Here is a 26,987-nt window from a genome sequence, read left to right on the forward strand (position 1 = left end):
CACTCTCCACTTTCACTTTCATCAAGAGGCTTTTGAGTTCCTCTTCACTTTCTGCCGTAAGGGTGGTGTCATCTGCATATCTGAGGTTATTGATATTTCTCCCGGCAATCTTGATTCCAGCTTGTGTTTCTTCCAGTCCAGCGTTTCTCATGATGTACTCTGCATAGAAGTTAAATAAACAGGGTGACAATATACAGCCTTGACGAACTCCTTTTCCTATTTGGAACCAGTCTGTTGTTCCATGTCCAGTTCTAACTGTTGCTTCCTGACCTGCATACAAATTTCTCAAGAGGAAGGTCAGGTGGTCTGGTATTCCCATCTCTTGAAGAATTTTCCACAGTTTATTGTGATCCACACAGTCAAAGGCTTTGGCATAGTCAATAAAGCAGAAATAGATGTTTTTCTGGAACCCTCTTGCTTTTTCCATAATCCAGCAGATGTTGGCAATTTGATCTCTGGTTCCTCTGCCTTTTCTAAAACCAGCTTGAACATCTGGAAGTTCACGGTTCACATATTGCTGAAGCCTGGCTTGGAGAATTTTGAGCATTCCTTTACTAGCGTGTGAGATGAGTGCAATTGTGCAGTAGTTTGAGCATTCTTTGGCATTGCCTTTCTTTGGGATTGGAATGAAAACTGACCTTTTCCAGTCCTTTGGCCACTGCTGAGTTTTCCAAATTTGCTGGCATATTGAGTGCAGCTCTTTCACAGCATCATCTTTCAGGATTTGGAATAACTCCACTGGAATTCTGTCACCTCCACTAGCTTTGTTCGTAGTGATGCTTTCCAAGGCCTACTTGACTTCACATTCCAGGATGTCTGGCTCTAGGTGAGTGATCACACCATCGTGATTATCTGGGTCATGAAGATCTTTTTTGTACAGTTCTTCTGTGTATTCTTGCCATCTCTTCTTAATATCTTCTGCTTCTGTTAGGTCCATACCATTTCTGTCCTTTATCGAGCCCATCTTTGCATGAAATGCTCCTTTGATATCTCTGATTTTCTTGAAGAGATCTCTAGTCTTTCCCATTCTGTTGTTTTCCTCTATTTCTTTGCATTGATCGCTGAAGAAGGCTTTCTTATCTCTTCTTGCTATTCTTTGGAACTCTGCATTCAGATGTTTATATCTTTCCTTTTCTCCTTTGCTTTTCACTTCTCTTCTTTTCACAGCTATTTGTAAGGCCTCCCCAGAGAGCCATTTTGCTTTTTTGCATTTCTTTTCCATGGGGATGGTCTTGATCCCTGTCTCCTGCACAATGTCACGAACCTCATTCCATAATTCATCAGGCACTCTATCTATCAGATCTAGGCCCTTAAATCTATTTCTCACTTCCACTGTATAATCATAAGCGATTTGATTTAGGTCATACCTGAATGGTCTAGTGGTTTTCCCTACTTTCTTCAAGTCTGAATTTGGCAATAAGGAGTTCATGGTCTGAGCCACAGTCGCCTTCATGTTCCTCTTCTTCATCATTACCATCATTGTTATCCTCATGACCATCACTGCATTTCTTCTATAACTTGTACCATTCCACAGAGCAGTGGCACCATTCAAATCTCCCCTATATCTCTACGTACAAATGCATATGACACTGTTGTTGTGTTTAGTTGTGAAGTCCTATCCAACTCTTTTGTGACCCCATAGACTGTAGCCCACCAGGCTCCTCTGTCCATGGGATTTCCCAGGCAAGAATACTGGAGTGGGTTGCCATTTCCTTCTCCAGGGGATCTCCCTGATCCAGGATCAAACCCACACCTTCTGCAACTGCAGGAGGATTCTTTACCACTGAGCCACCAGGGAAGCCCATGATATTGTTAGGCAGCTCAATAATTTGGAGCCTTGTAAATAACTCCACAAGCTTCTCTATTCATCTGTCACAGCAGAAAGTGAAACAACTGTAAAAACCCCAGACATTTCAGAAAACTTAAGGACAGTAATCCCCTTCAAATACAATTTGAAAACAACAAAAGAGAATAAGTTATTGAAATAGTGACAGACTTTATTATCTTGGGCTCCAAAATAACTGTGGATGGTGACTGCAGCCATGAAATTAAAAGACATTTGCTCCTTGGAAGAAAAGTTATGACAAACCTAGACAGCATATTAAAAAGCAGAGACATTACTTTGCCAACAAAGGTCTGTATGGTCAAAACTATAGTTTTTCCAGAAGTCATGGACAGATATGAGAGTTGGACCATAAAGAAGGCTGAGCACCAAAGAATTGATGCTTTCAAACTGTGGTGCTGGAGAAGACTTCTGAGAGTCCCTTGGACAGCAATGAGATCAAACCAGTCAATCCTAAAGGAAATCAACCCTGAATAGTTACTGGAAGGATTGATGCTAAAGCTGAAGCTGCAGTGCTTTGGCCACCTGATGTGACGAGTTGACTCACTGGAAAAGACCATGATGCTGGGAAAGACTGAGGGCAGGAGAAGGGAGAGACAGAGGATGAGATGGTTGGATGGCATCATCAACTCATTGGACATGAGTATGAGTAAACTCTGGGAGACAGTGAAGGACAGGGAAGCCTGGCATGCTACAGTCCATGGGGTCACAAAGAGTCGGACATACTGAATGACTGAACAACAAATCCTTTTAAATTCATTTGAAACTTCTGAATACAATGCTCAAGATCAGGAAGTACCCATATTAGTTGCTACTTTATTTTCTAAGTCATAATATAAAAAAAGTGATGTCATATTATTATTAATGTTTTTGCTGAAGAGTAAATAGGTCAAAAGTAATTCACTGCACTACCTACTTATTTGAAGGATGAAAACTACAATGTCTAATCAAGCCACTGTTAGTTCTGCCTCAATACTGGTGCCCAAAACTGAGTACAACCCAACAAAAACAATGTTATCACAAAGAAGCAATCCACTCACAACAAGATGAAAAGTTTTATCATTTTCACTAGAAATCGAAGAAGAAAAGTCTACACATATACAGATACCAGGGGTAAAAAACTTGTGAAAGACTCCCTGGAAGATAGCTCAGCAAAGTGGATTGAAGACTTGAAAACTTTCACACCCTTGATTTCTAAACAAATGGGGGGAAAGTAGGAAAACCCAGAGCTTAGTGGTTAAATGCCTGAGTTGTGCTGTGTGTCCAGTCATGTTCAACTCATTGGGACCCCATGCACTGTAGCCCACCAGGCTCCTCTGCCCATGGAATTTTCCAGGCAAGAATACTGAAGCAGGGTGCCATTTCCTACTCCAGAGGATCTTCCCAACCCAAGATTCAAATCAGTGTCTCTTGAGTCTCGTGCATTGGCAGGCAAGTTCTTCACCACTGGTGCGACCTGGGAAATGCCTGGGCTGCAGCACTAAAATGCCTAGCAATGAAGCCCCACTTACAAGTAAGGGACCTTGGCAAGGACTGTATCTCTGACCTCTGTTTTCTTATCTGTAAAACAGTAACAACTCTACCTTCCTCACATGTCTGTTTTGAGAATTAGAAGTCCTAATATTAAGAAATATACTTAGAATAGTACCAGGCAGAGAGTAAAAATTTCTTTGCTGTTTTTATTGTCAAAGTTATTCTTTTAGAGATCCTTAACAACCACAAAAACTTGTTAATAAATAGGCTGTTGAACATTCAGTTCAGTTCAGTCGCTCAGTCGTGTCCAACGCTTTGCGACCCCATGAATCACAGCACACCAGGCCTCCCTGTCCATCACCAACTCCCGGAGTTCACTCAGACTCACGTCCATCGAGTCGGTGATGCCATCCAGCCATCTCATCCTCTGTCGTCCCCTTCTCCTCTTGCCCCCAATCCCTCCCAGCATCAGAGTCTTCTCCAGTGAGTCAACTGTTCACATGAGGTGGCCAAAGTACTGGAGTTTCAGCTTTAGCATCATTCCTTCCAAAGAAATCCCAGGGCTGATCTCCTTTAGAATGGACTGGTTGGATCTCCTTGCAGTCCAATGGACTCTCAAGAGTCCTCTTCAACACCACAGTTAAAAAGCATCAGTTCTTTGGTGCTCAGCTTTCTTCACAGTCCAACTCTTACATCCATACATGACCACTGGAAAAACCATAGCCTTGACTATATGGACCTTTTTGGCAAAGTAATGTCTCTGCTTTTCAATATGCTATCTAGGTTGGTCATAATTTTTCTTCCAAGGAGTAAGTGTCTTTTAATTTCATGGCTGCAGTCACCATCTGCAGTGATTTTGGAGCCCAAAAAAATAAAGTCTGACACTGTTTCCAGTTTCCCCATTTATTTCCACATTGCTGCTGCTGCTGCTAAGTCACTTCAGTCATGTCCAACTCTGTGCGACCCCAGAGATGGCAGTCCACCAGGCTCCACCGTCCCTGGGATTCTCCAGGCAAGAACACTGGAGTGGGTTGCCATTTCCTTCTCCAGTGCATGAAACTGAAAAGTGAAAGGGAAGTCACTCAGTCATGTCCGACTCTTCGCGACTCCCTGGACTGCAGCCTACCAGGCTCCTCCGTCCATGGGATTTTCAAGGCAAGAGTACTGGAGTGGGGTGCCATTGCCTTCTCCAATTTCCACATTAAGGGACCTATAAAGTAACTTATAAGAGATTTATATAATGGTTATGATCTAATAGTACTCCAGAAAGCAGAAAACATCCTTGTACATAACTTCATAATTTTACATGACTTTGTCTATGTTAAAAATACACATACAAAAAGACAGAAGGGCTTGTCTGGTGGTCCAGTGGTTAAGAATCCACCTTGCAGTGCAGGGGATGCATGTTCAAACCCTGGTCAGGGAAACTAAGATTCCACATGCTATGGAGCAACTAAGCCTGAGTGCCACAACTAGAGAGTCTGTGAGCTGCAATAAAGACCCAATGCAGACAAATTACATAAACAGATATTAGAAAAAAAAAGATGGAAAGAAAATGTAGCAAAATTCTCAATATATTTATATATGTGTGGCATTAAAGACAATTTTTGTTTTCTCCTTTTTAGTTTTTTAGACTTTTCCAAACTTTCTATATTATTCATACACTGTATTACTTAAGAAATCACAAAAAATTTCAAATATTTTCTTTAAAAAAACTAGTACCCTCAGGATTTGAAGGAAAGAAAAATAGGTGGAGCAGGAATTTTAGGGCAGTGAAAATACTCTAGAGAACACCAAAATGATAGATATATATCATTAGACATTTGTCCAAAGTCACAAAATGTCCGAAATTAAGAGTAAACCCTAACATAAACTACGGACTTTGGATGATAATGATGTGTCAATGTGGTTTAGACACTAAGCCACATCCAACTCTTTGCAACTGCATGGACTGCAACACACCAGGCTTCCCTGTCCTTCACTATCTACTGGAGTTTGCTTAAACTCATGTCCATTGAGTCTGTGATGCCATCCAGCCATCTCATCCTCTGTCAACCCCTTCTCCTCTTGCCCTTAATCTCTGTATATCCATCAATTATACCAATGTACCAATCTGGTGGGGGATGTTGATAATGCAGGATGTTACATACGTAGGGGGACATGGGGATATAGAAATCTCTGTATCTCCTCCTTGATTTTGCTGGGAACCTAAAACTGCTCCCCACCCTCCTTGCAAAAAAAAAAAAATCTTAATAAAATGCACAAATTAATCTTTTAAAGAAAAAAAAGTACCCTTCATTGTTACCAAACTTTGATTTTCAGCTTTATGTCAGTTATGTACATATTAATCAGAAATTAGTTAGCATATTATTGGAAATTTTCCCTTTTAATTTTAAAAAATTGCCCATGCTATTTTTCATGAACTAGTTCTATAGAAGCTTCTGTAGTTTAATTTATTTGGGAAAATATGTTTTACTCAAACTTACATTCTATCTTTTTCTTACACTTTGTTTTAATTACCTGAGATCCTCAGAGCAGTAAAGGTAGAAAAAAAAATAATGCAGGTAACAAATTACTGCCTTGGTTTTATTATCTATTACTTCACTATTGCCTGAAGTACACTATTTATTACTTTCAGTCTGCTTGAATTTCTTATCAGGTAATTCTCTGAGTCTTAAATAGTTTAATGCATTGGAAATAGAGAGACAGTAAAGGATGGTTACTGGTTATTTTTATTTTCTCAGAACCATGCTGCTCTTTTAGTAACATGCTAAGCCATCATGCTTAAGAAAAGAAAAACTAAAAAGCATTTTAGCAGGTAAATATACTTGTTTGAGAAGGCAGACTATTGAATAGAGTAGTAGAACTACAGCTACAGCTGCAATTGAATTAACTATGAAATTTTACTCATTCACAATTTTAGAACTTAGAAAATACTGCAGAGATTATTTTCTGTAATTTGTTCAAGTAATGAATTGTATATGCATGGATTCATTAACCAGAAAATATTTGGTAGGATTTCCCTGACCAATAAACTACAGCACTTCATGTGGATAAGGGTAAAAACATTTAAAAACAAAAATATTTTACAGATAATTGTTAATTCTATTTTGTTGTTGTTGTTAATTGGACTAATTCTGTTTTCAATGCCTCCCCAAAATGGATCATTTCCTAAGGTTTTCAAACTTTTTAAAATTAAACTTAATTTTATTTCCTTTTATGACATTATAAGAAAAAAGATGAATGCTTTCCAATTCATAGTCACAAAGCTGACAAAACCTTCCCACTCATGGAGTCCCATCAGTCAGTCACTGTGGGGCAGACAAAATAACTCGTCTTAGCCGGTTTCTCCATAACAGTCATGTCTACTCACATGGCTTAGCTATATGTTATTTACATATGTGTATGTCTATGTATATGTATATATACAGATATATGTATGTGCACATATATTTAACTCATATGATAGTCTTGTTACTTAAAATCATAAAATGAAACAGTATGAAAAATTACCAAGGCTATAAACAGTCTAAATGAGAATCCAGCTAAAGCAGCAATGAATTTTGTTTCCAAGTAAAAAGCTACTTATTACATATTCCAATATTGCCCTAATCAACAAGATCTGTGATCCCATACTAACAGCAACACTTGAAGCAAACCAAGTTTACCAGTGACTTCATGAAAGAGCTTCCCAGGTGGTGTAGTGGTAAAGAATCTGCTTGCCATGTAGGAAACATGGGAGGCTAGAGATGTGGGTTCGATCCCTGAGTCTGGAAGATCCGCTGGAGGAGGAAATAGCAACCCACTCCAGTATTCTTGCCTGGACAATTCCATGGACAAAGGAACTAGGTGGGCTACAGTCCAGGGGGTCACAAAGAGTTGACTTCTACTGAGTGACTAAGCATGCAAGCCTCTTCATAAAGAACAGGAAAAATGATATGAAGAGCTGTCTGATTATGAGAATGATTTTTTTAAAGCACTCTTTCTTCTGCATTACTTCATTAAAGAAAAAAGGATCATTCCATACCTAATAAGCCAGAAATTGCTAATTTTACCCCTACAACTTTAGTGTTTCACTACTAATTTTTTCTCTGTTTTTCAATGTGTATAAAAAAGCAACATGGAATTATCTTGCACTCCAATGTTATTTCCCCTCAAGTCCTCCTTTCTACCTTTTCAAACCTTATTCACATCTCAAAGACCCCAAATTTTCATTTTCAACTCTTCATTCCCCCTAAGAGCTTAATCATCATGAAAATCTCCACTGTTTATTTGTATTTTCTTTACTGGGGTATAGTTGTTTCATAAAATCTCCACTGTTTAATTGTAACAGTTGGATATGTGAGTTCCTGTGTATGGCACTGATCCATGTTTGTTAATCATGACAATCTGAATAAACCATAAGCTTCTTCAAATTCATATCTTACCATCTTTTTTAAGCTTCTACTACTCTTTTCACCAAAGGTTTACCGTACTACTAAGTGCATAGTAAGTATTGGTTTATAAATCTACATATTCTTATTCTCAAGTCTCTTTTCTTAGATCACAGTAAGAGTACCCACTAAAAGCAGCAATGTCTTTTCACAGTATTGATGCTAAAAGACAGGATAAACGTCTCCCAAACAACTCTCTGAGTTCACTGAGATCAGAAGCTTCAAACTACTCATACTGGTAGCAATAAAAAGATAACATAGTATTTGGCACACAGTAACTACTGAATAAATATGTTGGATTATACTTAAGGCTTTTCCATTATAGTAGAGAAGACCCAGAAACTCATATTACTTCTGAACAGTCAAGCTATTTGAGGTTTTACTAAATTCAGACCCTTAGACATCCCAATCTGTAGAAATCCCAATCCTCTTCTCCTAATATTCAATCTAATTATAAATGGTTAAGTAACAATAGCTAATGATAAGAGACACCAATAGTAATGAAATTTTGTTACTATTAAAGAGTTCCAAGCACCTACTATTCTATTCGAATCCATTGCACTACCTGAATTTTCAGATGACTGAAGTCCAGAAAACTTCTAAAAAGAAAATAAATTTCAAAACAACATCAAACAAAAGTCCAATATTGTTGGTGCAGAATTTATACAAAAATAAATGACAAAATATTCAAAAAAAGAATACTGCATTTTAGAATAAACAGGGGGAAAAACAAATACCATATGGTGAATGATATAGTAATCAAGTCATAATCACCTTCTTATTTCTAACTTCTGTTCCAAGCTAATAAGAGCTCTGTGCTAATTTATATCAAAATACATCATGGCCTAAAAGTATACCATTGCCAATAAAAGAATTAGAATTCTAAATGCAACAGTTTGTATTTAATATATTCCTATGATAACCTGCCAGAATAGTGAATGTAACAACTGATGAATAGTGATATTTACATTTACAAATCATAAGTATAGACACTAACAGGTTTTTCAGTTACTCCCCCATTCAAAATTACATCATAGACATGTTCAGTCATGTGTGCAACATTATCTTAAAAAGATAAATGCTGGACAACTGCAAGATGTCATAGGTTAAACATGCCCTATAAATATTTTGTTCTTGAAATAACTCTTTCTCCTACAATATAAATGGCCAGCGTTTTGAGATTCAGACACAATATATACAACTCCATGTGCAAACTTAGGATGATGATATCCTTCTCACAAAAGTAATTAACAATCACATCAAATCATTTATCATTCATAAAGTTTACTCCTGAGAGTGAAATCCTTAATCAATCAGGCCCCAACACCCAATCAAAACTTACAAAGCATCAAGTCAACATTTCATCTTTAGATATACCTAGAAGACAGATCCTTTAATTTAATTGGTTGTACATTTCTATGCTTTTCTATTTCTTTTACATACCGGTTTGCTTGGTGGTGTTTTCCCTAAAAAAGAAAAATCCTCAAGCAAATGAAAACACAGAAAGAGTGAAAGGGAGAGAGACCCACAGACTCCCTGATTTACTTCGTTGTGATTTTAACCAAGATCTATGGTGAGGTTAAAAGTTTCACAATACATCAACCTGGTCTGCAAACATCTACAAAATAAGGATACAAAGCAGAACTGGGACCATGTGCAGTTTCTTGTCATTTATTCTGCCTAAAATAGAGAGTGGAGTGACACATGGTAATATAAGAAGTATTTGCCCAAAGATGCCATTTTCATTGACTACCTTTCTCCTAATTTCAGGCTCCTGGATGAAACAGTAAAAACGTTCCTGTGCTGATTTAAGTTTTCCACATCCCCCATCTTAGAAACCTCAACAACTGAAAAGCACAATTCTGCCAAAAGGAACTTGCAAAAATTTGTTCATTTTTTAAAAAACATAATAATGTTTCAAATGAAAACACAACCTGCCAAAGATGTCAAATAAAAGGGTAACAAAGAAACACACAACATCTTTAGAATTGAATTTCAATGCATAACCTTGCCATCTGCCAACCAGTTGTGAAGCAGTGATCCTAGAGAAGCCCTGAAACATGAACTAGTAAGTTTCCTCCTCGGATTGATCACCTGTATCACTCTCCGCTTCCAGGTTAGTAACTATATTGTCGATGGAGCAGCCTCCAAAAATGACACTTGCCATTGGCAAACCCAACCCTGTTGATAAATGGGCCATTTAAACAGACTTGCATTTGGTAACATTTGCGGAGTTCAGTTCACAGAGACAACGAGGAGATGGGAAGAAAAAAGGGGGGCTCTATCTTTACATTTGGATTGGAAATTGGACAAAAGAGGTCAGTCTCTAGAGTCCAGACATCCAAAGGACCCTCAATCTCCTCCCACTTGGCCTCTAAAACAGGATTACAATTTTGGATCTAGACTATGCCCCACCCCTTCCCTTCCCACCGTGGCTACCACCTTAGAAGTTACCGCGGTAGCTCTCCTGTGACTAGGGGTGCGGATTCTCTGACTCAAAACAGCACCGGGCACCAATTCAGTAGCGGGGAACTACTGGGTTGGGACAGCCACCGGCTCCTCCTAGAAGCCACCTTCGGGCTCGCGGGAGACCCCACCGCCCCAGCCCTGCCCTCGCCCCGGCCTGGAGCTGCAGCGGGAGTTACGCATCCTCAGCCTGGACACTGTCTGCGCTTCTTTCTATCCGGATCAAGGCTGGTGGGGGTGAAAGGATAGAAGAATGGGGGTTCGTGGGAGCGAGGGAAAACCAAAACAGTCCGGGTCCCCAAAAGCTAGAACTCAAGTGGCCAGAGGCTGGTGCACTCGCATCACACACACACACACACATACATGCGCACACACACACCCCGAAGCGCTCTGTGCCCCAGCTTCTATGCCAACTGGCGATAGGACGGGAAGAAGAAAGGAGGTGGGGTACCGGGCAGGCCCGGAGTTACTAAGGAGTGCAGCGGCTGCCTCCTGAACTGCGAAAGTGAGGAAGTCCCAGACCCTTCTACATCCCCACGTCTGAGATCTCCTGCAAGCAACCCCGGGTCGCTTTCCTTCCAGCAGGGTTCGGGGCTCGGGAAGCGGGGAGCAGAGCTGGAGTCTAGATTCTCCCAGGCTGCCCTCCCGGGTCTGGCTCAGGGCCGAAACCCGCCCCATCAGCTTTGGTCCAGGAAGGCTGCCAGGCAAGGAGCGACAAGCCTGGGAGAGCAAGAGGGCAGGAGAGAAGCATCTTGGACTCTCAGGCCGGTGGCTGGTCTCTTCCTCTGTCGACACACCCCCAGTGAATCCCCTACTCTCTCTCTCTCTCACACACACACACTCACACACACACTTAGATACGGAGGCTCGCATGTTTACCCCTCCCACCAGCCCAGGTCCATTGATTAAAAAAACACTAGTTGATTTCTTCCTGATTAAAAATAAGAAAGTGCAACAACTTCTCGGGAGTCGCAGGAGCAGAGCAAGTCTATCTGCAGGCGTCCTCTTTCTTTAGTTTCCTAGGAGTTAAGAAATCTGGCGGTCCCCAGTGAAAACGGACCCCTAGTGGGTAAAAGACAACGAACTCCTTCCCCAGCCCTCCACCCCCCAACCCCCGCCACCTCTCACCTCCTTAAGTTCCTTGGCCACGTCCTTCAGGTCGCCCAGGACTAATTCCAGATCCTCCACGATGATCTTGATCTGTTCCTTCACCTTGGTTTTGGAGGCTGCCGGCGGTCCCTCGGCTGGAGAGGACGAGGAGGGGGTCCCCTTGGACTTGGCTGACATTCTTTGGGGGCAAGCGAAGCAGGTCAGCACAGGCGGGCCAGCGGAGGCTGCTGCGCGCCCCGGTCCCCCCACATCCTGGACGCTCCCCGGGCAGCGGCGGGTGGTGGCTGCGCTCGGCGCTCGGCCGGGCGGCCGCACAGTGGTGGTGCTGCCATCGGCTCCCCGAGACACGGCGCTCGGCGCCGGGCTGCAGACGGGCGAACAGCGCGCCTGCGCCTCCGCCCGCCGCTCTCGCGCACACACGCGCTCGCTGTTCCCCGCCCGCGCGCGGAGAGGGGCGCCGGGCCGCCGGCCCGGCTGTCAGCTGCAGTCCCCAGGCACGTGCCTCCTCCGGGATCTCTCCGGAATACCTGGGCGTCTGGGAGCAGGGTCCTGCCCACCCTCTCGTCTAGATCCTGAAATGCCCTCCCTCATTTGATCATGCTCTATGTCTTTTCACATCCAGCTTGGATTCCTTCTGTTTCCCCACCAGCAGGGACCAGGATCCCCACCACACTTTTTCTGATCAATTAATAAGAACCACAAGAGGGTCAGAAGTTGGATTTAGGGTTAGTAAAAACGAACCTAAATGTTTATCCAGGGCGAGAGTATGTCCAGAAGGCCTCCAGTCACTCTCCTACTCAGCTAAGAGTTAACACAGACGTACAGGTTTAAAAAAAAAAAGAGAGAGAGAGAGAGTTGTCCATAAAATTGACCCCTCACCCCCTGGAATCATGATATTTAAACAGTGTTCTTGAAAGAGGTAGCTTAATCCTGCTGATTCCACAAACCTAATAGAGGATTTATTAATTGCAAGTCCTCTCACCAAAAAATCCCCTGGGAGACTGTCTGACTCATCTTGGCACTACTTATCTGGGACAGTTTTTTGTTTTTTATACTGTCCTTCCTCTTTTCATGACCTATGCTGATGTATGTTTTGGGTAGAGGGGGAAATACACTGGACCTCCTGTTGTGAGAGAGAATAAGAAGAGTTTGCTTCCAACTTTTTTCTTTTTTGTTTTTGTATCTATTTCAAATCTTTTGCAACTAAGTAAAGAGGAAATAACTTTTTGACTGCTCTATTAAAAAGATCTAGGGAAGGGAGTTAATAGGAAGCCTTGGGTTTCATTCCCAGTAGGTGGCTAGGATTCTCATTAGTTAAAAGTTCTAATTTCCTGAGTGGCAAACTCATGGGTTATTAGCTATTGACCTAGAGGGCTGGATTTACTTTGTTTTCTTCAGTGCACTTTACTCCAAATTACTATTTTAATAGGCTTCCCATTTGGTCATGCGTTAGCAGGCATCTCTGTCTCTTACTTCTCATACCCCAGGTTGTTTCAACATGCTTCCATACAAGAAGAAAATCTTGGCAGCTCCCCTCTTCCTAGTCCCTTAGGCCCCTCATATTCAGTCTCTTCATTCTGAATAATTCATCTTGATAAATCCTTGTAAGTCTTATTTGCAATATGGAAGGAAAAAAGAGACAACAGAAGAAAAATGGGAATTTAGAAGTGGTGTCAAGAGAATAAAAAAAATTAATTTAAAAATTTAAAATTCATTGAAAAATCAGAGGGAAAAGAAGAAAAGTAGAAAGCAGAGGCTGCTGGAAGAAAATTAAAATAAGGCAAGAATAAAGAAACCAGTGTACACTAAGTAAACTGGAGAGAAGAGGGAAGAAATAATTAGAAGTGTTAAATAAATAATGTGCTTGAGTTCTCTAAGGTAAAGAGAATGTATAGTTTTAAATGACCATGTGTCTGCAGGTTCTTCTTTATATTAAAAGATAATCTTCAATTATACTCTTACTTAATGTCGGAAGAAGGATAAGTGGTCAGAAATGGCAGGAAAGAAGGTGAGAAAGAGGGAAGGTGCTACTCCTTTATATCTGATTTTTTGACTCTCAATAGTAGACAAGTGAATAGAAGAGTCCTTAAAACTCAGAAATAACAAAGTTAGGCAAGAATACTGGAAAACAGGAAAGAAGATGGTGTTTTGGTGGTTTTCTCCCACAGACAAAGTAAGTCTCATTAATATAAGAATATTTTCATGCTATGCTAAATCTCCTTCACTGACAATTAAAAAATTTCTTTTCTCCTATAATATCTATGAAATCAATCCTGAATATTCACTGGAAGGACTATTACTTCATGAAGTTGAAGCTCCAATACTTTGACCACCTGATGCCAAGAGCCTACTCATTGGAAACGACCTTGATGCTGGGAGAGGTTGAAGGCAGGAGGAGAAGGGCACAACAGAGGATAAGATGGTTGGATGGCATCACTAGCTCAATGGACATGAGTTTGAGCAAACCCCAGGAGAAAGTGAAGGACAGGGAAGCCTGGTGTGCTGCAGTCCGTGGGGTCGCAGAGTTGGACACCAATTAGCGACTGAACAACAGTAGATTAGTGAGTCCAACTATTTTGGATCAAAATTGAATAATAATTATTACTATAAAACATGCTATGCACATCCATATCCAAATTACTTTTAAGTAAAGGCTATCCTCCATCTATATATCTATCATCTATCAATCTGTAAATATGATATGGAGTTAACTGAAAGGAGAAAAGTTAAAATTGGCTTCCAAATCCAAACTATAACAACTAGACAGCCCCCAGCAGTGATGACTACCACTATCTATCAGTCATTAATCAGGTATGCATAAAATATTCCTAAAGAAGAAAGTTTTACAAAGAGAGTTAAAGATATTGAGGGGAAGGAGACAGAATGAGAAGAACAGGATATAGTCAAGTCTATTCACTCTATTTTTTAATCACCCTTGGGAAAATTTGGGCTTCCTTTGTGGCTCAGCTGGTAAAGAATCTGCCTGCAATGCAGGAGACCTGGGTTTGATCCCTGGGTTGCGAAGATCCCCTGGAGAAGGGAAAGGCTACCCACTCCAGGATTCTGGCCTGGAGAATTCCATGGACTGTATAGTTGCAAAGAGTCAGACACATATGATGTTTCAAAGCTAACTTATGGTGATCACACAGCAAAAATGACACCTAATAAGATTTCTTACGAATGTGTTCATAAATACGTTTATGTACTAGTGGTAGAGGCAAATGAGTACATACGCAAACCACATCACTTATAAACGTAGAATAACAGACTGCTAATAGAAAAGTGTCTTATTTTTTTAGAAATGACTTTGCAGCCAGCATTTTATTCTTTCTGTCTCTTTAGTCAGTATTTTCTGAGTGTTGCAGCAGGAAGGATTGGATAATTATAGGAGATCATCTAATGGTGGTTTGTTCAGTTCCAGGCACTTATCAATATTCTCCTGTGTGTGTGTTTAATCTACTGAATTCAAGCTGTAATAATTAACCTACATGAGGAATGCTACAACACTGCCATACTTTTTAATTCATGAAGAACTCAAAAATATTCCCAAAATATTTTGTTGGCAGCAGCTTTTATTAGTATACTATCATAATAATGTTCATTGCGTCTTTAAAAACAGGATAATACACATAATAACGGCAACACTGTTTTCATTTTTTTTTCTTTTGCATAAACTTTGTTTGTAAAATCCAGTGAAGTCATTAGAGATTTTTGAAAACATTAAGAAAAAAGAAAAAAAATGGGGAATGACAACTTTGTTCCCACCAAAATAATGGAGTGAAAAATAATGGAGAACAACATGGATATCTATGAGAGAAAATACTGCTTGTGAAATGCAACAGAGAAAAATGAGTTAAGTTCTCCACATGCACACTAAGAAATATACTGTACACGATATGCCTAGGCAGCGATTCTCAAAGGCACTAGAGCTTCTTACTGTTAAGAAGAAGTAATTCATCACTGCTGGGGGCTGACTAACTGTTATAGTTTGGATTTGGAAGCCAATTTTAACTTTTCTCCTTTCAGTTAACTTCATATCATATTTACAGATTGATAGATGATAGATATCGGAGAAGGCAATGGCACCCCACTCCAGTACTCTTGCCTGGAAAATCCCATGGACGGAGGAGCCTGGTAGGCTGCAGTCCATGGGGTCGCTAAGAGTCGGAAATGACTGAGCGGCTTCACTTTCATTTTTCACCTTCATGCATTGGAGAAGGAAATGGCAACCCACTCTAGTGTTCTTGCCTGGAGAATCCCAGGGACGGCGGAGCCTGGTGGGCTGCCGTCTATGGGGTTGCACAGAGTCGGACATGACTGAAGTGACTTAGCAGCAGCAGTAGCAGATGATAGATATATAGATGGAGGATAGCCTTTACCTAGAAGTAATTTGTGATATGGATGTGCATAGCATGTTTTATAGTAATAATTATGATTCAATTTTGATCCAAAATAGTTGGACTCACTAATCTACTGTTATAGTTCAGTTCAGTTCAGTTCAGTCACTCAGTCGTGTCCAACTCTGCGACCTCATGGACTACAGCACAGCAGGCCTCCCTGTCCATCACCAACTCCTGGAGTTTACTCAAACTCTTGTCCATTGAGCCGGTGATGCCACCCAACCATCTAATTCTCCGTTGTCCCCTTCTCCTCCTGCCTTCAATCTTTCCCAGCATCAGGGTCTTTTCAAATGAGTCAGTTCTTCACATCAGTTGGCCAAAGTATTGGAGTTTCAGCTTCAGCATCAGTCCTTCCAATGAACACCCAGGACTGATCTCCTTAAGGATGGACTGGTTGGATCTCCTTACAGTCCAAGGGACTCTTAAGAGTCTTCTCCAACACCACAGTTCAAAAGCATCAATTCTTCAGCACCCAGCTTTCTTTATAGTCTAAGTCTCACGTCCATACATGCCTACTGGAAAATCATATATCAGAGCTTGTTAACGGACCCCACTACCAGGGTGTCTGACCCAGTAGGTCTAGGGCAAGGGTCTGAAATTTGTGTTCTACTAAGTTTCTAGGCCAATGGAAAGGGTCAAACTCTGAAAGCCATTACCTAGAAAGACTGAAAGAAAACTTTAGGCTCCTTTTAGCCAAAATAAACCTTAAAGATCATCCAGTTACAAATCTTCATTTGATAGATGAGGAAACATGGTCTGGGGAGGTTAAATGGTACCTCATATACATCATATCTAGGGAATATAAACTGGAAGCTAGAACCTCATCATCTTGTGGTTCTAGATGCCTCAGACATCTTGTGGTTTTGTCTCTATTTGTCTGGAGAAGGTCTCTTTTTTAATGTATCCATTGTTTTTGGCATAATGGCTGTCTATTACAGAAGCATATTGGTGAAAAACAAATGTGATCTGGCAGTTAAAATACAAATACCCATTGTAGTATCCTGAGTAATTAGAGCTGTGTCTATTCCAATGTAGCTGATTAATAAATACTTGATAAGGAGATGAATGAATGAAGTATTGTCTATCTTGTGTGTTTTGAAACGAATTTAATTTGACAAATATTTAGCAAATGGTTAGTTTAGGTAAGAATCTATGCTATGGAGTAGATGTGCTGCTAGGATTAGCAAGACACAGCCCCAGCAAAAACAATTAGATAATCCCAGACATGACTCTAATATAAAATGATTTTACCTCAGAGTATCTCTTTTTGCCCTCGTTCTCAACAATAGTCAGTTTACTTTACTTACTTACAAAGTTAATGTAGATTTAACATTGTTTTCCTTACTTTTTATTCATGAGACAGAAACTGAACTTTGCTTAACTGAACAAAGGAAATTATCTCATAGCTTAACCATAGAAAGGCAAGAAGAGAAATATTTTCTAGTAGAACTGGAGCCAGAAATGGAGCCAGAGTCCATTGGGACTATTTATTTTTGTCCTTGTATCCCATCCCCTTTTAGTGGATTGGCTTCAATTTCTCCCTAAAGTTGAACTTTGGTCACTGATAAATCCATATTCACATCTTATAACTCTGCAAGTAGAAAAAAAAAAGAGCTAATTACAGTAAGCTCCTAGGAGAGGACTTTGATAGGTCCAGCTTCGGTCATGGATATACACAGTGGCCAATCACTATGATAGGCTCAGGTGCTAAGCTACTATTACAGTGCGCCATTCTTAGAGAAAAGTCTGATATAAATATATTTGTATATTTATTACCATGACTCTCCAGCAGGTGGCAGTAAGATGAGTCAGTCTACAAAAATGGGTGTATTATGATAATTTTCTAATATATAGAAGTAAAGTATCTTTAGGAAGCAAAATTTTTTTCAAATTCATACAAAGAAAGACACCATATGAATCAGCAATGGTTCTACCTGGGTCAGGGCTTCTGAGGTAGTGTTAGTGGTAAAGATCCAGCCTGCCAATGAGGGAGATATAAGAGATCCTGGTTTGATCCCTGGATTGGGAAGGTCCCCTGGAGGAAGGCATGGCAACCCACTCTAGTATTCTTGCCTGTAGAATCCCATGGACAGAGAAGTCTGGCCAGCTACAGTTCATAGGGTCATAAACAGGCAGACACAACTGAAGCAACTTAATATGCACGTATGTACTACTTGGGTCAGTAACTGGTAATGAGGCAGTTCAATGACTGGCCAAACTTGGGTCAAGTTTCCTACACCTCTGGCCTATTTCTCCCTCAAAGGTGGAGAAAAGTTATCTACCATACAGCCTATAGGTTTTTTTTTTTTGCATACTTGTAGATTGACATTTCTAAATTGCTTAGTTTGCATGGGGTCGCTAAGAGTCGGACACGACTGAGCGACTTCACTTTCACTTTTCACTTTCATGCATTAAAGAAGGAAATGGCAACCCACTCCAGTGTTCTTGCCTGGAGAATCCCAGGGATGAGGGAGCCTGGCGGGCTGCCATCTATGGGGTCGCACAGAGTAGGACACGACTGAAGCAACTTAGCAGCAGCAGCAGCAGATTGACATTTCTAAATTGCTTAGTTTCGCAAAGCCAGCTGCACTCAAGAACCCCTTCATCCATTCTCATTTTACGGTCCCAGCTCTAAAGACCTGCAATATTAATATTGTGATATATATACGTGTGTGTGTGTGTGTGTGTCTGTGTGTGTATAGGTGGTTATTCAGATGAACACAGCCCCTAAAACCCTTGGAATTTCCTGGGCAATAGTAACTGTGATAATGTTTGGTCTCCTGTCCTTTAGTTCTTGAAAATGCTACAAGGAAACTGGCTTTTGGATCTCACCCAAGGGAGAGTGCTGGTTGCCAAGAGAATCAACCATATGATTAGAAAGTTGGGACTTTAAATCTCACTCCCTGATTCCCAGAAAGAGATGAGGGGCTTGGGGTTAAATCAATCACCATTGGCCAATGATTTAGTCAGTTATGACTATGTAATGAAACCTCCATAAAAACCCAGAAGGATAGCTTTATGCACCCCTTTTTGGACAGCTTTCAAGATGGGGAACAAGAATGTTTCCAAGTGCTGGCCCCAGCCTCCAGGTGGACAGAAGTTCTTCTGTTCTGAACCTCACCCAGTGTATCTCTTCATCTCACTGTTGATTTGTACCCTTTAACATCCTTTAATAATAAATCAGTAATCTAGTGAGTAATGGGTTTTCTTGAGTTCTGTGAACAGTTCTAGCAAATTCTTTGAACCTGAGGAGGGGATTGTGGGTACCTCTGAATTTTAGCCAGTTGGTCAGAAGTACGGACAACAACCAGGACTTGTGATTGGGGTTTGAAGTAAAGGGAGGGGTTCTGGAACTAAACACTTTACTTGTAGAATCTAATTCTACCTTCCAGTAAATAGTGTGAGCACTGAGTTGAATTTTCAGACATGCTGCTGGTATCCAGAACTGCTTGTTGGTGTGGGGAAACCTACACACATACACACACACACAAACACACACATGCACACGTGCACGCATTGGAATTGAGCCCATGAACTCATTTCAAGGACTCACTAAAACCATAGTTGTTAAATTGCCCCACCATGTGTGCAAGCAAATACTGAAACTACTATACCCTTTCACCTAAGTTTTAAGAATTTCTATTCATCCTGAAACCTTGGGACCCATGCCTGTCATCTCATTCTACCCAATCTCATTCTACCTCTCAGCTACAAACTGCTGGACCAAGTGAAAAAAGAACCTGAGATTTTCAATACTCCAGGACTCTTATAGACTTGGCCAAAGAGGTGTTCTAAAAACTTGGCCAGTTGCCACCCTGCACAGACTAACAGCTTTTCCATGGAAAGAGATTCAGCTACAACTAAAGAATATCTGATCATTCTGTAGAGCCCAATACACCCTGCAAGCACTAAAATGACTGAAAGTTCTAGTCAACCATTCATCAGTTCAGTCCCTCAGTCATGTCCGACTCTTTGCAACTCCATGAACTGCAGCACGCCAGGCCTCCCTTTCCATCACCAACTCCCAAAGTCCACCCAAACCCATGTCCATTGAGTCGGTGATGCCATCCAACCATCTTATCCTCATTGTCCCCTTCTCCTCCTGCCCTCAATCTTTCCCAGCATCAGGGTCTTTTCAAATGAGTCAGCTCTTCACATCAAGTGGCCAAAGTATTAGAGTTAGAGCTTCAACATCAGTCCTTCCAATGAACACCCAGGACTGATCTCCTTTAGGATGGACTGGTTGGATCTCCTTGCAGTCCAAGGGACTCTCAAGAGTAGTCTCCAAAACCACAGTTCAAAAGTATGAACTCTTCAGCACTCAGCTTTATTTATACTCCAACTCTCACATCCATACATGACCACTGGACAAACCATAGCCTTGACTAGATGGACCTTTGTTGGCAAAAAGTAATGTCTCTGCTTTTTAATATGCTGTCTAGGTTGGTCATAACTTTCCTTCCAAGGAGTAAGCATCTTTTAATTTCATGGCTTCAATCACCATCTGCAGTGATTTTGGAGCCCCCCAAAATAAAGTCAGCCACTGTTTCCACTGTTTCTCCATCTATTTGCCATGAAGTGATGGGACTGCATGCCATGATCTTAGTTTTCTGAATGTTGAGCTTTAAGCCGACTTTTTAACTCTCCTCTTTCACTGTCATCAAGAGGCTCTTTAGTTCTTTTTCACTTTCATCAAGAGGCTCTTTAGTTCTTCCTCACTTTCTGCCATAAGTGTGGTGTCATCTGCATATCTGAGGTTACTGATATTTCTCCTGGCAATCTTGATTCCAGCTTGTGCTTCTTCCAGCCCAGCGTTTCTCATGATGTACTCTGCATATACGTTAAATAAGCAGAGTGACAATATACAGCCTTGATGTACTCCTTTCCCTATTTGGAACCAGTCTGTTGTTCCACATCCAGTTCTAACTGTTGCTTCCTGACCTGCATGCAGGTTTCTCAAGAGGCAGGTCAGGTGGTCTGGTATTCCCATCTCTTGAAGAGTTTTCCACAGTTTATTGTGATCCATACAGTCAAAGGCTTTGGCATAGTGCACCCAGTTAATTTTATATATACCTGAAGATGCTTATCCTTATTAAGTTTCAGGATTGTTTTGCCCCATGGAAATTAATAAAAGTGGGCCCAGAAGCACTGCTGTTTCTAACAGAGTAAATAGGACAGAGAAGTTGGCAGAGGCTGTACCACTCCCTCTGCTTATAGACAGCCTTGACCTCAAGGAATATAAAGCCATATCCTGCCAGGTGTAAAGTGGCACCAATATTATCTACTCTGTATGGCTAGATAGAGTGTGCAGTTTAGTCTCTCATCTGGGATAGAATGACCCAAATCTGCATACAATCTAGAACATCCTGTGTAATGATTAACTTCCAAAACTGTGAGAAAAATGAATTTCAGTGTTGAATGTACCCAACTTACAGTAGTGTGGTGTGGAAGTCCAAGATGACTAAGATTTAGCATTTTTTTTGTTCTTCTAGCTTCATTTAAATATAATTAACATATAATATTGTGTAATCTTTAGATGTAGGTGTGTTAATTCAATACATTTACATGTTGCCGAATGATTATCACCACAGAATTAGCTGACACCTCAATTCCATTACATAATTACAATTTCTTTTTTTGTAATAAGAACATTAAGATCTGTTCTCTTAGTACCTTTTAATTATAACATGCAGTATTATTAGCTAAAATCACTGGGTTTCCCTGGTAGCTCAGATGGTAAAAAAATGTGCCTGCAATGTGAGAGACCTGAGTTTGATCCACGGGTTGGGAAGATCCCTTGAAGAAGGGCATGGCAACTCACTGCAGTATTCTTGCCTGAAGAATTCCCATTAACAGAGGAAACTGGCGGGCTACAGTCCATGAGGTTAGAAAGAGTCGCACACAACTAAGCAACTAAGCACACACATACCACTCTTTATGTGAGATCCCCAGAAGGTATTCAGCTTACAACTAAAATTTGTACCCTATGACCCAATTCTCCCCTAGCCCCTACCCTCTAGCCCCTAGTAAACACCATTGTACTGTTTCTAGAGTTCAACACTTTTTAGAGTCAATATATAAATGATATTATACACTGCTTCCTCTGTCTGATGTATTTCACTTAGCATAATACCCCCAAGATCCATCCATGCTGTTACAAATGCCAAGATGTCTTGTTTTATCATGGTTGAATAATATTTCATTGTTTATGTACACCACATCTTCTTTATCTATTCATCCATTGACTGACATAGGTTATTTCCGTATCTTTCCCATCATGAATAATGCTTCCATGAACATGACAGTATACATAATTCTTTGAGATCCTGATTTTACTTCCTTTAGACATATATCTAGAAGTGCAATTGCTAGATTACCCAGGAATTCTAAAATAGGATTTTGATATTGAGAAATGGGGCACTGCTGTGACAAATACCTAAAAATGTGGAAGCAGCTTTTGAACGGGGTAATGGGTAAAGGCTGAAAAGGTTTTGAGGTGCATGCTCGAACTATGGGCATTTAGGCCATTCTGGAGGGGGCTTAGAAATAAAAAAGGAAATCAGAATAAAAAACCTCCATCTTCTAAGAGATTGCATAAATACTCACGAATAAGATGTTTGTAAAAATGTGGACATGAAGGGCCATTCTGGTGATGTCTCCTGCAGACCTAAGGATATGTTATTGTGAACTGGAAGAAAGGCTATCGTTATTATAAAGTGACAAAGTACTTGGTTAAAGTATGTCAGTTCAAGTATTTTACAGAAGACAGAACTCATGAGTAATGAAGTTGGATATCTAATTAAAGAGATTTTCAAGCAAATGTTGAGGGAGCAGTCTGGTTCCTCTTGATTGTTTACAGTATAAAGCAAAAAAAAAAAAAAAAATGAATTGGAGGGATTTTTAAGCAAAAAAGGAATCAGACCTAATGATTTGGAAAATTCTCAGTCTGACTATTTTGCAAAAAAAAAACAAAAAAACACAAAAGCATATTCTGAAGAGAATACCCAGGGAAAGGCTGGACAATCAATCAAAGATATTATGGAATTATAAAAACTGAAATGTAGCCACTGAATTGAAGGGGACAGAGATGGAACAAAATGAAAGAAGGGTGTCAGGTTTAGATTCTATTGGGTTCAATCATATTTCTATAAGGATGGAAATATGTACTCTCTTTCAAGGAAATGGAAAGATCCCAGAAATCATGTCGAGATCATCAGGGTCACCACTGCGGATTTAATAGGCCAGATGGCTTTCATCCAAAGACTTGGATATGAGACAGTCCTGCAAAGCAGTGGGATGGGGCGACCCAGAGTCTTGGGGTATGAACCCCTCCCATCAGATTCACGGAGAATCTCTGTGACAACTTCAGAGGGTACTGAAGGCAGAGCTGCTGCCACGGCAGGCCTGTAGTGTACAGCACTGAACCGAAATATGATCCTACAGCACCAAGATGAGATGGGATTTACCTTGCTAGATTTTGGACTTGCTCAGAACCCATCATTCTTTCCTTATTCCATGTTTCTCCCTTTTGGAATGGGAATGCCTATCTATGCCACCACTGTAATTTGGAAGTACACTGACTTATCTGGTTTCACAGATTCACTGATAGAGAGTACTTTTGCCCCAGGAAGAACTGAAACAGAGCAGGACCCTATGGTCCATCCTCACCCTACCCCTCAGAGGCCACCATGTCCTCTACCTGCCTTTTGTCTGTTGAAAAACTTTAGCCAAAGAATAAGCTTAATCAGAGAAGTGAGAAGATGCGGAAGCTAAGGAAAGCAGTCAAAATAGTAATAGTTCACTCATTAAGCAAAGTCAAGGAACTTAGTTCCTCCTCAAGGGCTACAGATAATATTCTGAGCCATATCCTTTGAGCCATTTTGTAGATACTGAAACCTCCACCAGGTGGAAGAAGTTAATTGTATGATGACAAGACTGTAGCCATAACATAAACTGCTACGATTCTGGGACTATGCCTCAAAGAAGTGGGAAAAATAAATAAATAACCCTGGAACTGAAGACTAACCGTACATAAATCAATCAAAATGACATTGATCAGACGTCTGCATGGCCAATTTCAAGATGATTGTCAGAGTTGACTATGCTCTGTCTGCATGTAGCCCCCTCCCTTCACCTATAGAAGCTCTTGCCCATTTGTCAGTGCAGAGAGTCGGCCTTTGGACACAAGTCTGCTTTTTCTCCTGAAATAAATCAAACTTTCCTTTCCACCAACCTTGCCTCTTGAGTATTGGCTTTAGAGTAGGAAGCAGCCAGACCCCACTTTTGGTAACAAAATTATACCTGATGTCTCACACATATCTGATTAATATAATATTTATATGAGGCTTTGGACTTCAGATTTTAAATGATGCTGGAATAATTTAAGACTTTGGGGACTGTTGGGATGAAATGAATGTATTTTGCATTTCAGAAGGACTTGAATTTGGGAGGCCAGGGATAAAATGGTATGGAGTGAATGCTTACTTTCCCTCAAAATTCCTATGTTTATGCCCTAACCCTATGTTATAATATTTGGAGATGGGGCCTTTGGGAGGCAGTTAAGATGAGGTCATGAGGTTGAGCCTTCAAGATAGGATTAGTGGCCTTCAAAGAAGAGGAATATTCTCTCTTTTCCCCAACTCTCCACTGTCACCTTTCTCTCTCTGTCTTTCTCTCCATCTACATGCACCAAGGAAAGGCCATGTGAGGACACAGCAGGAAGAGGAAGAATAAGCCAGGAGGGGACCTCTCACCAGGAACCAAATGTGCTGACACCTTGAACTTGGACATCTCAGCTTCCAGATTGTAAGAAGATAAATTCCTGTTCTTTAAACCACACAGTCTATGGTGCTTTGTTACAGTAGGCAGAGCTCCCTGAAAAAGGTATTGTCCACCCCAGAGGAGTTCTACAATTACATGAAAGTGGTGGCATCTCTCTTAGGCAGTATGTGAGATAAGCTTTGGAGTTTGGCTAGTACACAGAGCATAGATATGTGCGAGGCCCTCTGGGACTTTGCAATTCACAGGGGATAAATTTGAATGTTAGAGTCTTCTGTGATGGAGAGAAAGGATTAGAGAGAGAGAGCAGAAGTCTGCCCAGGTAGGATGATGGTTGCTTTGGATGTGCATATAGCCTAAGGGCCTAAACTACATAGAAATAGTGAGCCTAAATTGGAGATAATCCATAGGTTTTTAGGATTGAGAAGGACTTATCAGCCACATGATCTGGTAACTAATTTAATACATCAGTAAGAAAGAAGTTAAGTTTGATTTTAAGTTTGAATCTAAGTTATTCTCAAATGCCCATTCTAATGTTTTGAAATATAGCTAAAAGTCATGCCTAATCTGGTAAAGGTGCATTTTGATGGAATGAAGGAAAAATAAGCAAAATAAATATACCATATAGCATGAAGTCAAATGTCCATACATTGTTCTCCTAAGAGAACTGAAGTATGTATATAAATAATATACCATACAAAGACCAAGCAGTATTTTCTAAAAGTTCATGTATAAAAATAGTCAACATCACAAAAGAAGCAGATGTTTGCACTCTAACAGAAAACACTGATTGTAGCAAGACTTTAAAAAATCTCAGTATTTCAGGAATGGAAATGATTTAGAAGCTATATAATCCAAATATTTTAGTCTTACTGATAGAGATACTGTGTTTAGAGAAATTGTAGGACTAGCTGGAGAATCAACAAAGTCAACAGAGTCAACAAATGATCAGAATCAGACTTTCATACATGGACCCTTGAATGATACAAACAGATTAAGATAATATTACCTATCCTTAAACTAACTTTTTTTGAAAGCACTGTATAATAATGAGGTAGTAGAAGTTATTTTTCCTATCTTAAGAGATTCCTACATCTTAAGACATAATTACTAAGATCTCTTGTACTTTAGAAGCTGGCTTAAAACTCAACATTCAAAAAACTAAGATCATGGCATCCAGTTCCATCACTTCTTGGCAGATAGATGGGGAAAAAATGGAACCAGTGACAGACTTTATTTTCCTGGGCTCCAAAATCACTGCAGATGGTAACTGCAGCCATGAAATTAAAAGATGTTTGCTTCTTGGAAGAAAGGCTGTGACAAACCCAGACAGTGTATTAAAAAGCAGAGACATCTCTTTGCTGACAAAGGTCCATATAGTCAAAGCTAAGATTTTTTCAGTTGTCATGTATGAATGTGAGAGTTGGACCAAAAGGGAGGCTGAGCACCAAAGAATTGAGGCTTTTGAACTGTGGTGCTGGAGAAGACTCTTGGATAGCAAGGAGGTCAAACTAGTCAATCCTAAAGGAAATCAACCCTGACTCTTCATTGGAAAGACTGATGCTGAAGCTCCAATATTTTGGCCACCTGATGGGAAGAGCTGACTCATTGGAAAAGACCCTGATGCTGGGAAAGATTGAGGGCAGGAAGAGAAGGGAACAACAGAGGATGAGATGGTTGGATGGCATCATTGACTCAACAGAAATGAGTTTGAGCAAATTCTGGGAGATAGTGAAGGACAGGGAAGCCAGGCATACTGTAGTCCATGGGGTTGCAAAGAGCCGGACACAACTGAGTGACTGAACAACAACTAGTACTTGAAAAGATTTTGCCAATGATATCCTTTGGAAGAGAGCGATAATTAGAAAATGCTGGAGATTCTAGGAAAGTAAAATAGGAGACCTCCAAGGACAGTATCAAAATTAGAAAGAAAGCTGTCAACTAGGCAATACAACAAAAAAGTACTATGTAACTTTTCACAACACAGATTCCTTTTTTGTTTCAAAATTTAGGATGGCCACATAGGAACTATTTTAACCATCTCTTCCTAATAAAATTTGACCAAAGCCTTGATATCTCTGCTATTTTAATAATATACATTCTGTCATTTTTTTCAAATTTCTTTTTACATACGTATAAGCTGTTTTCCTTTTTTAGTAATTGTTCTAATCCACTGAAATTTTTTTCAACTCACTATGTATTTGTAAATGCTATAATTGAGAGGAAAAAATGCTTAATGTCAATAAATTTAAAGACAAAGTCTTTATTCTATAATAATATTCCATCATAATGACCATCTCCTATTTACCTTTAGCTTTTCATATAATTTTTGTAAAAACATTTTAGGATTATCATGTGTAAATCACTACTAGTTTGTATTTTCAGAAAGCTTAGCACTAGCTAAACTAATAGTTTAGCTGGACATTTGAAAATGGTTCAGCTCTTTCCCACATAGCACAGACATTTAATATCCCTCATTCCAGT

General features: G+C 40.2%; 1 protein-coding gene across 9 annotated transcripts in view; it reads right to left on the bottom strand.

The window, feature by feature from the left end:
• Positions 1 to 26,987, bottom strand: part of PRR16 (proline rich 16) — a 1,143,323-nt gene that overhangs the window by 360,842 nt on the left and 755,494 nt on the right. For 2 of the 9 annotated variants that reach the window (XM_086410719.1, XM_086410720.1), the window contains exon 1: positions 11,344 to 11,981. The exons of 4 other annotated variants lie outside the window; for them this stretch is intronic. In XM_086410719.1, coding sequence (XP_086266845.1) covers positions 11,344 to 11,502 — 159 coding nt within the window. In that variant the 5' untranslated portion in view covers positions 11,503 to 11,981. Of the gene's footprint in view, positions 1 to 11,343; positions 11,982 to 12,066; positions 12,212 to 26,987 lie in introns of those variants that run through there. 3 more of the 9 variants (XM_086410717.1, XM_086410724.1, XM_086410726.1) reach the window with 3 other exon arrangements.

Source organism: Bos grunniens, chromosome 7, assembly GCF_055505025.1.
Source record: "Bos grunniens cultivar Pamir isolate PY7600 chromosome 7, Bosgru_T2T1.0, whole genome shotgun sequence".
Taxonomy (NCBI): domain Eukaryota; kingdom Metazoa; phylum Chordata; class Mammalia; order Artiodactyla; family Bovidae; genus Bos; species Bos grunniens.